The following is a 14,517-nucleotide window of genomic DNA, read 5'->3' on the forward strand; positions in this document are numbered from 1 at the left end:
ATCAAAATGGCTTATGTATGCCTTAATTTTTCATTGTGTGGAAAAAGTTTGAACACCCTTGATTTAGCATGTTAATATTTTTGGTAGCTTTTAAAGCTGATGGACTCACTACTTGTATTTTGTAAGTCAAGCAATTCAAGTTTAGTTGCCTCATTAGAATGAAAATGTTGTCAATGCACTTAGCTTTTGTTTCTGTTTGGCATAAAAAGAAACATCGTCAGCATGTCTGACAGGCTGCACTACAGCTTTCCAGCTCATGTTGTTGATGTAAGGTCAGCTGCATTGTGTAGAAATGGGAGGCAAAAGAAGCCTTAAAAGCGACACAATTGTGGCGACTTCTTGGTCTCTGTTGGTTGCACAAACATTCATCAGGGGGTCCGCTAGCTACAACAAAAACACTTGTCAGGGATTAAACTTGGAGAAAAAAAGTGAGTCCGACCTGAAGTCAGTGCACTGAGATGCACTGTTGGTTTTGGGATTACCTCCTGCATGTGCGGGAGAAAGGTTTCACAAGTGATTGATTGAGCAAATCACGACTACTCAAACACTCACTAAGGAGGTTAGTCTTATCAGCTCTGAGGTCAAGGTTCTTTGGTTCACTCTCCTCCATCTCAAGGCCACATGATAACATCTCATCGTGCCACTATCGTTTTCTCACTAACATGCTTTCATGTCAGGGCACCAACCGGGCACTGTCTGAGAGGCGCTCTGAGCAGCGACGCCTCCTCACCGTCATCGGCACGCCGGCCGTCATGGACTCTGACCTGCTCAAGCTCAACCAGCTCAAGGTACACACGCCAACTCGGACAATTACCACATTCTTTCCGTGCGGGCTGAAACCGGATGACGTCGTATTAGCGTGGGTTTGCTTCATTCAGTCCTTTTTTCCCCCACAATGCGGGTAACCTCATGTCCTTGCACAACAAAGAGCAAACATTGCGATAACGAGCACACCGTCACGCAGGAAATGAGAACAGCTTCCCGAAGAACACAGTGATGTCGTTTGTCACTTTGGGCTGGGCGATATGGCTGAAAACTATCACGACATAAATGTTTTATATCGGTCGATATCGATATTTACTGATATTTCTTATGACTAATAGAAGTAGGGATCAGGAGGAAAATCTATTAATTGTAAACGTTTTTATGTAAAATGTAACAATGTTTAAAAAATTGTAAAATCACAATGAACACTTGACCATAAGCTTTTGAATTAAAGAGTACGTAAGAAATGCTCAATAAAGTGTAACAAAATATTACAAAGTGTGAAAATGTAAAATAGATACATAAGAACTATTTTCTGCAGATTTAGTGCCAGGAAGTTGCAGCTGTGCTTTAAATGGTGAGCTAATGTAGTGCGATATCATTTAAAGACTACATTGGTCTTGTAAATAAATACAAAAAACTGTCATACTGTCCAGGTGACTTCTCCTCGTTTGTCCACAATTTCTTCATTTTGATTTTCTCTTCTCACTCCATGCAAAGAATCAACTTCGAGAAAACAAGATGGCGCAATCAAAGGTGATAGTTGATACTGTTACCTGATTGGCTGTTAGCGTGTCACTCCCACTGATCAGTGATCACTTCCTGCTTTGCTCGGTCACCAGAGAGCGAGTGCCATTAACCATGCAACCAGCCTTGCTTCGCAACTTCCGACGAAGAATAAAAATATTATCGGACCTTATATCGGACAATATTTTTTATTGATATCAATTACGTGTCTATCGCTATATATATATATTGTTATCGCTTTATTACCCAGCACTACTCGCACAACAACACAAAGTGTTTATATTGTACAGATTTAAAACTGCATGTTTCAAAATGGCCTATGTACATCAACAATACACATTTCAAAGCTCGATTGTCAGCTCTAAGCTTTTTTTTCCCCCTCCTGCTTAGTTCCGAAAGAAGAAGCTTCGATTTGGCCGCAGCAGGATCCACGAGTGGGGCCTGTTCGCCATGGAGGCCATTGCCGCTGACGAGATGGTCATCGAGTATGTGGGTCAGAACATTAGACAGGTGAGCATTGAGTCGGAAGAAGCCACATTATTATGATCATTATTACTACTATTAGTGTAGTTGAAGTTAGTCTCGGGAGGTTCTAAGTAAGACCCAGGAGCCGTTTTGGCCCACAGGTCAATTTTAATTGGCTCTAAAATTACGAGAAAATGTAAAATTTGGAAAAAGAAATTTACGATGAACTGAAAAAGTTTAAATGGCAAATTTAATAAGACTAATAATAATATCCTTGGTGTAGAGATGCGCAGTTTGCGATCTCATCCGCGGAATCTGTGGATAAACTGCGGGTCGGCCGGGAAACATGACAAAAAAATAGATTTTAAATAGATTCAGGCAGGTGGCGGTTGAACCATTCGGAAATATATACATACTTAAATGTTATGTTGAAGAGGTTCATTTAGCCTACTGACGTCTATTTATAAATGGTTGATTTATATAGGCTAGTAGGTAAAGTGTTGGACCTGACAACTCTTGATGGTACAATCCATATAACACGTCACAGACAACGTCACGCTAACATCACGTGACACCTCTGATGAAGGCTGCAGAAGCAAGGTAGCCCAAACTTGTCAGGTACAACACATTACCTTACTATCCTATATAAATCAACCATTTATAAATAGTTAAATGTTGTTTCCCACGTACGAAAAACGAGCATCACTCTTTGAAACAGTATGTGGGCATACTTTTATTTTGAAGTGTCTCGTTTGGTCTGTCGACTGATGTAAGGAAGCTACTTCCAGGTATGGCCAACGGGGTATTTGTTTAACATTTGTTGGTATTTTACTTGGTAAAATATTTGATCCACATGCTGTGCATGTTATTATTTTTACGTTTGTAACGTGCTTTATTTATTACAGTTTTCATGGTGAATTTGAAGGAAAAGGAAGCCTTCAAATAAATCAGTTCAAGAAAGCTATTGTGTCTGTGATATTTTGAGGGAGTTACACTTTCTAACCTCACTAATGCCTTGCATCGTCTATATTAGATATATAACAACGGGCGGTTGTGGTTTTGATAAAATGTTGGTGCGGATGGATGACGACGTTTGTGATGCGGTTGCGGATGAAATAATTGCCTATCCGCGCAAGTCTACCTTGGTGACATACAACACGTTAACATGCAGGCTGTTTTTTTCTTTTAATATACAGTAAAACCTGCTTATATAGCGACAGTTTTTGGTTTCCTGTTACCGAAACAATTTAATTAAATGAAAATCAAACATCGCCGGCCCTCAAAAGTATCCAATGCTTGCACAATGATTGTGACTTTGTTCAGAGACATTAGGAGATTAGATGATAAATGTTTTGCCTATGGCATGTTATTTCCCTACATTTGTGCATATTTTTTGTTCATCATTCTGTTGTCATATGATGTTGTAGTGACTGGAGCAGCATATAAATATTAATCCATTGCCCCACCCACTTAAACCCTTAATGCGCCTGTGAGAGAATGACACCACCAAGTGGTTTGTGTTTTTAAAAAGTGTTTAGCAATTTTGACTTCTGCGGACACTTTTTTATTCATAAGTAGGGGTTTCCCGGTACAATTTTTTTCACTTTCGATAAGATACCAATATTGCAGCCTTATGTTAATATCCCGTACTGATATTGATCCGGTATTATATCAGCTGCAATCATACGTATTTGTATTATTTTGTAGCGTGGAATCAAATCAAATCAAATTTTATTTTTAAAGCGCTTTTTAATACATTAAAGAAATGCAATACAAAGTACTTGAAAGCAATGTAAGAAAAGGTTTGATCAAGTAAAATGAGTCAAATGCAAAACAAAGGTAGGTATGCAAAAACACTAACCATTTGACTATTTACCCTCTGAAATGGACTTATGCTGTCTTATACGGTGATTTTTTTTTAGCGACAAACGGTGGCCTCAATAATTTAAACTAATGACGCAGTAAGTTTAATGATGCGGACACATTTGTTACTGGATACTCTGATACTCTTCTGCCTTGGAGACTTTTTGTGTGTAAGTAATATACAACCATAATGATTGATACTTATTTACATTGACAAATGTGCTGGTTTAAACGGCAATATTGTTCAATGACTATTACGTATGTCTAGCTTGTGTGCTTAGTTGTTGTGTAACTGCTAGCTCCTAATAGCCTACAGCCTAGCATGTTTACCTGTCCAGCTTTCTCTCGAGAGAGTTTGGTCCAGCAGATTTAGACGATGCACAAAAAAAGCACGCCAACCAAAATCTGATTTACGCGTTCATGCAGATGGTGGCAGACAATCGTGAGAAGCGGTACGCTCAGCAGGGCATCGGGAGCAGCTACCTGTTCCGAGTGGACCACGACACCATCATAGACGCCACCAAGTGTGGCAACCTGGCCCGCTTCATCAACCACTGCTGCACTGTGAGTGTGCCTTGCCTTATACCACAATACACCAATTATACAGAAAATCATCTACATTAAATCATGATACGTTAATGCACGATACAGTAATATTGCATTTTTTTGCAAGTTTACATAACAATTATGTGATGATAATAACACACAAATCTATATTTTGGTCAGTAATAGTGTAACATGCTGAGACAATGTGGTAATGAACCATGTATGGACAGATACAGTTCATCATGATGTGATATCACTGGTTTGCCAACAATACAGTGATTATGAGATAATCCATAATCATTGATTATACATACTGATAGATATATTGCAACATCTGTTTGAATACGGTGAATGATGACCGTGTCACAGCGGTTATGTTATGACTGATAACATCGACGATAACAGTACGAATGCTGGAATTGCATTGTGATACATTGACGCTCGTCCCTTTGCCCTCGCAGCCCAACTGTTACGCCAAGGTGATCACCATCGAGTCCCAGAAGAAGATCGTCATTTACTCCAAGCAGGCCATCGCCGTCAACGAGGAGATCACGTACGACTACAAGTTCCCCCTGGAGGAGAACAAGATCCCCTGCCTGTGCGGCACCGAGAACTGCCGCGGCACGCTCAACTAACCTGCCGCACTCCAGTCGGCGGCGCTCGGCTCCCCAAAGGTCCACACAGAAACACGATGACGCACAGATTTGAAATCAGGGTTTTTAAATCAAAATGGAGAAAAAAACAAAAGCGCTTGTGTCGGGCGCACTTTTAATCTGACAGTTTGGTCTTTTGTTAAAATGCCAGCTTGAAGCGATCATATAATCTTACTGTTATTATCATTATTATTTCTTGTGTTGCTTGAGTGACACAAGCTTCAGTTTTAATGATCACACCTTCAGCTTTTGTCTGCAGCTTCACACATTACGGCACAATTGGATTATTTTTGTCATTTCAGTTTTCAAACGTTATGTGCTCCTTCCTCCCCGCGTTTGTGGTCGTCTTTGGTGGCCAAGTGTCCCTTTTCTCTCGGTGTCGTCGTCTCGTCGCCTCGCGGCCAACAAGTACAGCGTTCAAACAAAATACGGTGCAAAGGAGTTCAGGTCAGATAAAGAGACGGCACAGTGGCGCAGCGGTTAGCACGATCAAAGGTTTGATTCTCCATTTGGAGTTTGCGTCTTCTCCTCGTGCGTTTGTGGCTTTTCCTTCCATATCCCCAAAAACATGCATGTTAAGTGAAAATCAGTGCTTCTCAAATAGTGGGGCAGGGCCCCATTGGAGTGGGCGTGAGAGGCAACAGACCACACTTCAGCGGGGGGGCGTGAAAAAATTATTTCCCTAGAAAATTTAATTGGGCAAAGTTCCAAACAACCCCTTCAATGCAGTGCTTCTTTAAATAATTAAGTTAAAGTACCCATGATTGTCACACACACTATGTGTGGCGAAATTATTCTCTGCATTTGACCCCTTGATCACCCCCCTGTGAGGTGAGGGCAGCAGTGAGCAGCAGCGGTGGCCGCGCCCGGGAATAATTTTTGGTGATGGGGCGGGCCCAACTGCGTGGAGTGTCGTGGAAAAGGGGCAGGGGGTGAGAGGCAATGGGCGTAATAGCATTTTTAGTGGTAATAACTAATTTGACTCATATAAATAGAAAAAGAAACATTAACTTTGGGGTACGAGGGCGTAAAAAAATTAACTGAGCTTGTTCCAAACAAATTCTTCTATGCAGTGCTGCCTAAATTGTGGGTGGGGCCCCCGGTGTGAAGCAATAGACACATTAAAAATTCACATGAGTGGGGGGGTGAAAAAAGCATCTCCCTAGAAAATGTAATTGAGCAAGTTCCAAACAACCCCTTCAATGCAGTGCTTCTTAAATAATGGGGCTGGCCCTCCTAAGTGGAGTGTCGGGGGGGAAAGGGGCCGCGAGAGGCAATGGGCCTAATAGCATCTTTACTGTTAACTATTTTGACACATATAGATAGAAAAATAAACATTAACTTTGGGGAAAGGGGGCGTGAAAAAAAATTCATTTTTTTAAAATAAATTTAACTGAGCTCGTTCCAAACAGCCCCTTAAATGCGGTGCTGCTTAAATTGTGGGCGGGGCCCCCGGTGTGAGGTGTCGGAAGAAAGGGGGCGTCTGAGGCAATAGACACAAACATTCACTTGAGCAGGGGCCGTGAAAAAATAATATCCCTAGAAAGAGAGCGTGAAAGGCAATAGGGTAATAGCATATTTCGTGTTAGTCAATAACTATTTTGACACATACAGTTAGAAAAACAAACACTGACTTGAGAGGTCGGTTGGCGTGAACATTTTTTTTGTAACTGTAAGTACAAATTAGCCCCTTTAATGCAGTGCTTCCTAAATAGTGGGGCGGGCCCCCCTGCGTGAGGTGTTGGGCGTAAGAGCATCTTTTGTGTTAATCAGTAAATATTTTGATACATTCGGATAAGAAAATAAACATTAACTTTGGGGGTGGGGAGCTGAAAAATGGAAATGTAGTTTCCAAATTCTGTAATAGTGGGTCAGGCCCCCCTGTGTGAGGTGTCTGGTCAAACGGGGCGTGAGAGGCAATGACTTAACAGCATCTTTAGTGTTAAACAATAAATATTTTGTAACATACAGATAAGAAAATAAACATTAACTTTAGGGGGGCATGGACATTTTTTTGTCTCCTAGAAAAATGTAACTAAGTGCCAAACTGGCCCTAATGCAGTGCTTCTTTAATAGTGGGCCTGGCCCCCCTGCGTGAGGTGTCAGGGCAAAAGGGGCGTGAGAGGAATTGGTGTAATAGCAAACAATAAACAGTCACTGTAGGGGAGCATGACAAAAATGATGTCTCCTATAAAATTTACCTGAGCAAGTTCCAATTAGCCTCTTTAATGCAGTGCTTCTTAAATATTGGGGCGCCCCCCCTTGCTTGAGATGTTGAGGGAAAGGGGGCGTGAGAGGCATTGGTGTAATAGCAAACAATAAACAGTCACTTTAGGGGAGCATGACAAAAATGATCTCCCCTATAAAATTTACCTGAGCAAGTTCCAATTAGTTTCTTTAATGCAGTGCTTCTTAAATATTGGGGCGCCCCCCCTTGCTTGAGATGTTGAGGGAAAGGGGGCGTGAGAGGCAATGACATAATAGCATCTTTAGTGTTAATCAATAAATATTTTTTCATACATACAGATAAAAAAACAAAGCATTAACTTTAGGTGGGGCGTGAACATTTGTGTCTCTTGAAAAACGTAGCTAAGTTCAAAACAGCCCCTAATTCAGTGCTGCTATAATAGTGGGTCAGGCTCCCCTGCAAAGGGGGCGTAAGAGGCAATAGTGTAATAGCATCATTAGTGAATAACTATTTGGACACATACAGATAGAAACAAAAAAACATTCCCTTTCGGGGAGGCGTGAAATAAATTCTATCCCCTAAAATGTTTTAACTGTGAGCAAGTTCCAAACAGCCCCTCTAATTCAGTGCTTCTTAAACAGTAATACAATTCCGTCTCCTTGGGTGGGGGGCGTTACAGAAAATAATTGAGAACCACTTAAATACTGACTGTAAATATTCCATAGGTGTGAACAGGATATTTTTTGTGTCCTGTGATTGGCTGCCGTCTGGTCTGGGGTGTGGCCTGAAATTTTCTTGGGGTAGGCTCCAGCTCACCTGTGACCGTAATGAGAACAATTGGTGTAAAAGAAACTGGTGGATGGAAGTTTTTACAGTTAATTTGCTGATAAGTGTGCAAAGCAGTGGTTTTGCTATATTTTCATGTTTTGTGAGACATAAAATTTGTGTTTTATTTGCTATATTATCAAAATAATTAAGAAATAAATTTAATAGAATATACCAATTTCACTTTTGGAATTGAGCCATCCCTCCATCCATTTTTTTTTTTTTCCATACCACCTGTCCTCATTGGGGCCACGGGTGAGCTAGAACCTATCCCAGCTGCCTTGGGGTGAGAAGCAGGGCACACCCTGGACTGGTCACCAACCAATTATCAGGGGTCATTTTTAACCGAACTCAATTACTCGTTAAACGTAAAATAACACAGAGCAGTGAGACAAAAACACATAATTAATCTAATGAAATTATAACCCTGACAACAAACAAAAACAGGTAATGCCATAACTTCGCAAACATAAAATAACACTTAACAAACAAAAATACGTAATAAACATTTAATAAAAACACAATAACGCGTTATATAAGAACACGAAAACACGTACTAATAGAACATGACTTATCAAACTTAAGACCTAGAGGAACTAAAACACTTATAAACATGTGTTACCATAATACATAACATTAATCGTAATTGTAATAAAACAAAAACAGGTAATACTATGATATGTACTAATTGAATGTAACTTACTAGCTGTAATAACTCTGACCAATGCAGCACTTAATAACACAAGAACACGTGATTAGAGAACATAACTCATCAAACACCTAACAAAGAAAAACTTGAATAAACATGTAATAACACGTAATATGTTTAATTACTCAGAGCAACAAAATAAAATCCAATAACATGTAAAAATACAACATAGTATCTTATCAAATGTTATAACAAAGTACAAAAAAGCAACCAGCAATTTAGTATGTTTTTGTTATCACATGCATGTTTTTTGTTAACCTGCATGTTACATTAGCAAGACTAATAATTGCAAACAAAACATACATTACATTAAAATAATGTATGTTTTGTTAACAAAAGTAATAATTGTGAACATATACATACATTACATTAAGATTGTTTGTTATGTTCACAAGACTAATAATTATGAACATAACATACATGTTATGTGTATGTATGTATGTATGTAAGTTATGTTACCAAGACTAATAATTGTGAGCATAACATACATGTTATGTGGGTGGGTGGGTCTGTCTGTCTGTCTGTCTGTCTGTCTGTCTGTCTGTCTGTCTGTCTGTCTGTCTGTCTGTCTGTCTGTGTGTGTGTGTGTGTGTGTGTGTGTGTGTGTGTGTGTGTGTATGTAAGTTATGTTACCAAGACTAATAATTGTGAGCATAACATACATGTTATGTGGGTGGGTGGGTGGGTGGGTCTGTGTGTGTGTGTGTGTGTGTGTGTGTGTGTGTGCGTGTGTGTGTGTGTGTGTGTGTGTGTGTGTGTGTGTGTGTGTGTGTGTGTGTGTGTGTGTGTGTGTGTGTGTGTGTGTGTGTGTGTGTGTGTGTGTGTATGTTATGTTAACAAAACTAATATTTGTGAACATAACATACATGTTATGTATGTACGTATGTATGTATGTTATGTTAACAAGACTAATATTTGTGAACATAACATACATGTTATGTATGTATGTATGTTATGTTAACAAGACTAATAATTGTGAACATAACATACATGTTATGTGTGTGTATGTATGTATGTTATGTTAACGAGACTAATTGTGAACATAACATACATGTTGTTATGTTATGTTAACAAGTCTAATCATTGTGAACATAACATACATGTTATGTGTATGTATCTATGTATGTATGTATGTTTTGTTACCAAGACTAATTATTGGGAACATAATATACATGCTGTGTGTGAGTGTGTGAGTGTGTGTGTGTGTGTGTGTGTGTGTGTGTGTGTGTGTATGTATGTATGTATGTATGTATGTATGTATGTTATGTTAACAAGACTAATAATTGTGAACATAACATACATGTTATGTGTATGTATGTATGTATGTATGTTATGTTAACAAGACTAATAATTGTGAACATAACATAACATACATGTTGTGTATGTATGAATGTATGTTATGTTAACAAGACTAATAATTGTGAACATAACATACATGTTGTGTATGTATGTATGTTATGTTATTTTAACAAGTCTAATAATTGTGAACATAACATACATGATATGTGTGTGTATGTTATGTTAACAAGAATAATAATTGTGAACATAAATGGATGGATGGATAACATACATGTTATGTGTATGTATGTTATGTTAACAGGACTAATAATTGTGAACATAACATACATCTTTATGTGAACATAACATACATGTTATGTGTATTATGTATGTTTTGTTTACAAAAGTAATAACTGTGAACATATACATACATTACATTAAGATAATGGATGTTATGTTCACAGGACTAATAATTGTGAACATAACATACACGTTGTGATGTGGGACGAAGTGGGATTACCCCGAGAAACATGGAGAACATGCAAAGTCCACACAGAGATGCATAAACAGAAATTCAAACCCTCGACCGCGTGACTGTGCAGACAACTTTCAGCCTGATTTGAACTCCTGTAAAAAACTTTACATATTCTCATTTATTGAGCTTTACCAGTACACCTTATTTTTTTCTCACCAACTGCTGCAGGTTGTCGTCACAGTGTTTGCACAAATGTTATTAAGAGGCACATTTTTGTTATTTTGCAGTTGGTCGTGTCTCCTTTAAAAAAAAAAAAATAAAAAAAAAAAGTTATAAAAGAGGTTATTTTTTTCCTAGTTCATTTCCAGCGTAGACCAGAAGGCAAACATGACAGGTTTGCTGGTCCAAAGTTTGACTCTTCAGTAGCAAAAGACATCTGCTTTGGTCTCCCCAACAGGAAAATGTTGTTTCTTGTCAGCGACAAAAGCGACCGCGAGCGTCTTTTTTTATCTGACAGGATGAAGTGATGTAAATAATGTCCAAAAGTGTTTGTTTCTCGTAGAAACACACTTGATTCCAAGCTGTAAATAAATTCCTTCCTTTCCCTCTACACGAGGACACATGTACATAAAACTTCCATCCTTTTTTTTTTTTATTCTTCCTCCTTAATATTATTTCTCTTGTATTAATGCCTTGGATCCTTTATTAATGGTGCATTAAAATATTTTTTAAATAAAGTCAAAACTCTCGTCTTTGTGTCTGAGAAGCCGGCAGGAAGTGGCTTGTTTCCTGCTGACGTCACATGATGACGTTTTGCCATCTGCAGCAGAGAGGTAAGTCACGCCACCATTGTTGCTTTGCAACACTTTTTCCATCTAAGTGTCCCTTTTCTCTCTTTTTTTAAATTTTTATTTTACCCACAGTTTGCTAGGTGGAATTGCGCCATGACTGAACTTTTACCTGCGGCGTGAAGTGAACCCGAACGGCGGTCCAAATGCACAAACGTAAGAACACGAGGAAATAGTTTGAGATCATGTCAAGGGTCCTTTTCACCCAAAGCGAGTCAAGTTGACATTTGTCAGCCATAAAACCATGAATAAATAAGTATTCAGAACACGTCATGGTGTCTTTGCACTCAAGGTCCTCTCTTGCAAAAGTAACTTATGCAACCTGCTGCTTTTACACAAGTGGGTCCAAACATTTTGCACTGAGGGCCGCACAGTAAAAAATTAAACAAGCAGGGTCCATATTGATTTCATTTTCAAAACCAGTACAATATGTAGATTTTTTTCAACCTTTCAGGCTCCTCTCAAGTTTATTAGTATTATTATTATTCAACGCTTGAATCTGTAGCTCAACCTTAGGCCTAGCTGTCAATTTAAGGTTAAAAAAAAAAAAAAAGGATATAAATGTATATGTTTTATGCCATTTTGGTCAAAAAGGATCCTGTTTATTATACCCCGCCTTCCGCCGAATTGTAGCTGAGATAGGCACCAGCGCTCCCTGTGACCCCAAAGGGAATAAAGAGTAGAAGATGGATGGATCCTGTATATTATGGCAAAAACACAAAATATTAAATCTCCCCCCCCCAAAATTTAAAATTGGAATATTTGATGTGAAGTATTTGGAGCCTTAAAAAGGGCAATAATTCATAACATTATTCAGTATTATTTTTTGAGCAATGACTGTTTAAAAAAAAGGGAAACAAATGGTGGGACCTAAAAGTTTTAAAATAATCAATCAATCAATGTTCATTTATAGAGCCCTAAATCACTAGTGTCTCAAAGGGCTGCACAAACCACAACACAAACCACTACGACATCCTCGGTAGGCCCACATAAGGGCAAGGAAAACTCACACTCAGTGGGACGTCGGTGACTATGATAACTATGAGAACCTTGGAGAGGACCACATATGTGGGAAACCCCCCCCTCTAGGTGACCGAAAGCAATGGATGTCGAGCGTGTCTAACATGATACTGTGAAAAGTTCAGTCCATAGTGGATCCAACACAGCCACCAGAGTCCAGTCCAAAGCGGATCCAACACAGCAGCGAGAGTCCCGTCCACAGTGGAGCCAGCAGGAAACCATCCCAAGCGGAGGCGGATCATCAGCGCAGAGATGTCCCCAACCGATACACAGGTGAAGCGGTCCATCCTAAGTCCCGACTCTAGATGAGTGGTCCATCCTGGGTCCCAACTCTGGACAGCCAGAACTTCATCTATGGACATCGGACCGGACCCCCTCCACAAGGGAGAGTGGGACATAGGAGAAAAAGAAAAGAAACGGCAGATCAACTGGTCTAAAAAGGGAGTCTATTTGAAGGTTAGAGTATACAAATGAGTTTTAAGGTGAGACTTAAATGCTTCTACTGAGGTAGCATCTCAAACTGTTGCCGGGAGGGCATTCCAGAGTACTGGAGCCCGAACGGAAAACGCTCTATAGCCCTCAGACTTTTTTTGGGCTTTAGGAATCACTAATAAGCCGGAGTCCTTTGAATGCAGGTTTCTTGTCGGGACATATGGTACAATACAATCGGCAAGATAGGATGGAGCTAGACCGTGTAGTATTTTATATGTAAGTAGTAAAACCTTGGGCTTCACGGTGGCAGAGGGGTTAGTGCGTCTGCGTTACAATACAAAGTTCCTGGAGTCCTGGGTTCAAATCTAGGCTCGGGATCTTCCTGTGTGGAGCTTGCATGTTCTCCCCGTGAATGCGTGGGTTCCCTCCGGGTACTCCGGCTTCCTCCCACTTCCAAAGACATGCACCTGGGGATAAGTTGATTGGCAACACTAAATTGATCCTAGTGTGTGAATGTGAGTGTGAATGTTGTCTGTCTATCTGTGTTGGCCCTGCGATAAGTTGGCGACTTGTCCAGGGTGTACCCCGCCTTTCGCCCGATTGTAGCTGAGATAGGCGCCAGCGCCCCCCGCAACCCGAAAAGGTAGAAAATGGATGGATGGATAGTAAAACCTTAAAGTCACATCTTAAGTGCACAGGAAGCCAGTGCAGGTGAGCCAGTACAGGCGTAATATGATCAAACTTTCTTGTTCTTGTCAAAAGTCTAGCAGCCACATTTTGTACCAACTGTAATCTTTTAATGCTAGACATGGGGAGACCCGAAAATAATACGTCACAGTAATCGAGACGAGACGTAACAAACGCATGGATAATGATCTCAGCGTCGTTAGTGGACAAAATGGAGCGAATTTTAGCGATATTACGGAGATGAAAGAAGGCCGATTTAGTAACGCTCTTAATGTGTGCCTCAAAGGAGAGAGTTGGGTCGAAGATAATACCCAGATTCTTTATCGAGTTGCTTTGTTTAATTGTTTGGTTGTCAAATGTTAAAGTTGTATTATTAAATAGAGGTAGGTGTCTAGCAGGACCGATAATCAGCATTTCCGTTTTTTGGCGTTAAGTTGCAAAAAGTTAGCGGACATCCATTGTTTAATTTCATTAAGACACGCCTCCAGCTGACTACAATCCGGCGTGTTGGTCAGCTTTAGGGGCATGTAGAGTTGGGTGTCATCAGCATAACAGTGAAAGCTAACACCGTATTTGCGTATGATGTCAGCTAGCGGCAGCATGTAGATGCTGAAGAGTGCAGGGCCAAGGACCGAACCCTGGGGAACTCCACACGTTACCTTAACATAGTCCGAGGTCACATTGTTATGGGAGACGCACTGCATCCTATCAGTAAGATAAGAGTTAAACCAAGACAGGGCTAAGTCTGACATACCAATTCGTGTTTTGATACGCTCTAATAAAATATTATGATCGACGGTATCGAAAGCAGCGCTAAGATCGAGGAGCAGCAACATAGATGACTCATCAGAATCCATCGTTAGCAATAGATCATTAGTCATTTTTGCGAGGGCTGTCTCAGTCGAGTGATTTTTGTGAATTTTGTGAATTATATTTATATAGCGCTTTTCTCTAGTGACTCAAAGCGCTTTACATAGTGAAACCGAATATCTAAGTTACATTTTAAACCAGTGTGG

General features: G+C 39.8%; 1 protein-coding gene across 2 annotated transcripts in view; it reads left to right on the forward strand.

Annotated features, from left to right (window-relative positions):
* setd1a (SET domain containing 1A, histone lysine methyltransferase) overlaps positions 1-11,251 on the forward strand; it is a 43,220-nt gene extending 31,969 nt beyond the window's left edge. For both annotated transcript variants that reach the window (XM_061905541.1, XM_061905540.1), the window contains exons 17-20: positions 678-788; positions 1,903-2,022; positions 4,267-4,404; positions 4,848-11,251. In XM_061905541.1, the coding sequence (XP_061761525.1) occupies positions 678-788; positions 1,903-2,022; positions 4,267-4,404; positions 4,848-5,021 (543 nt within the window). In that variant the 3' untranslated portion in view covers positions 5,022-11,251. The remainder of the gene's footprint in view (positions 1-677; positions 789-1,902; positions 2,023-4,266; positions 4,405-4,847) is intronic.
* The last annotated feature ends 3,266 nt before the right edge of the window (positions 11,252-14,517 follow it).

The sequence above is a fragment of the Nerophis ophidion genome, linkage group LG07 (genome assembly GCF_033978795.1).
Source record: "Nerophis ophidion isolate RoL-2023_Sa linkage group LG07, RoL_Noph_v1.0, whole genome shotgun sequence".
Taxonomy (NCBI): domain Eukaryota; kingdom Metazoa; phylum Chordata; class Actinopteri; order Syngnathiformes; family Syngnathidae; genus Nerophis; species Nerophis ophidion.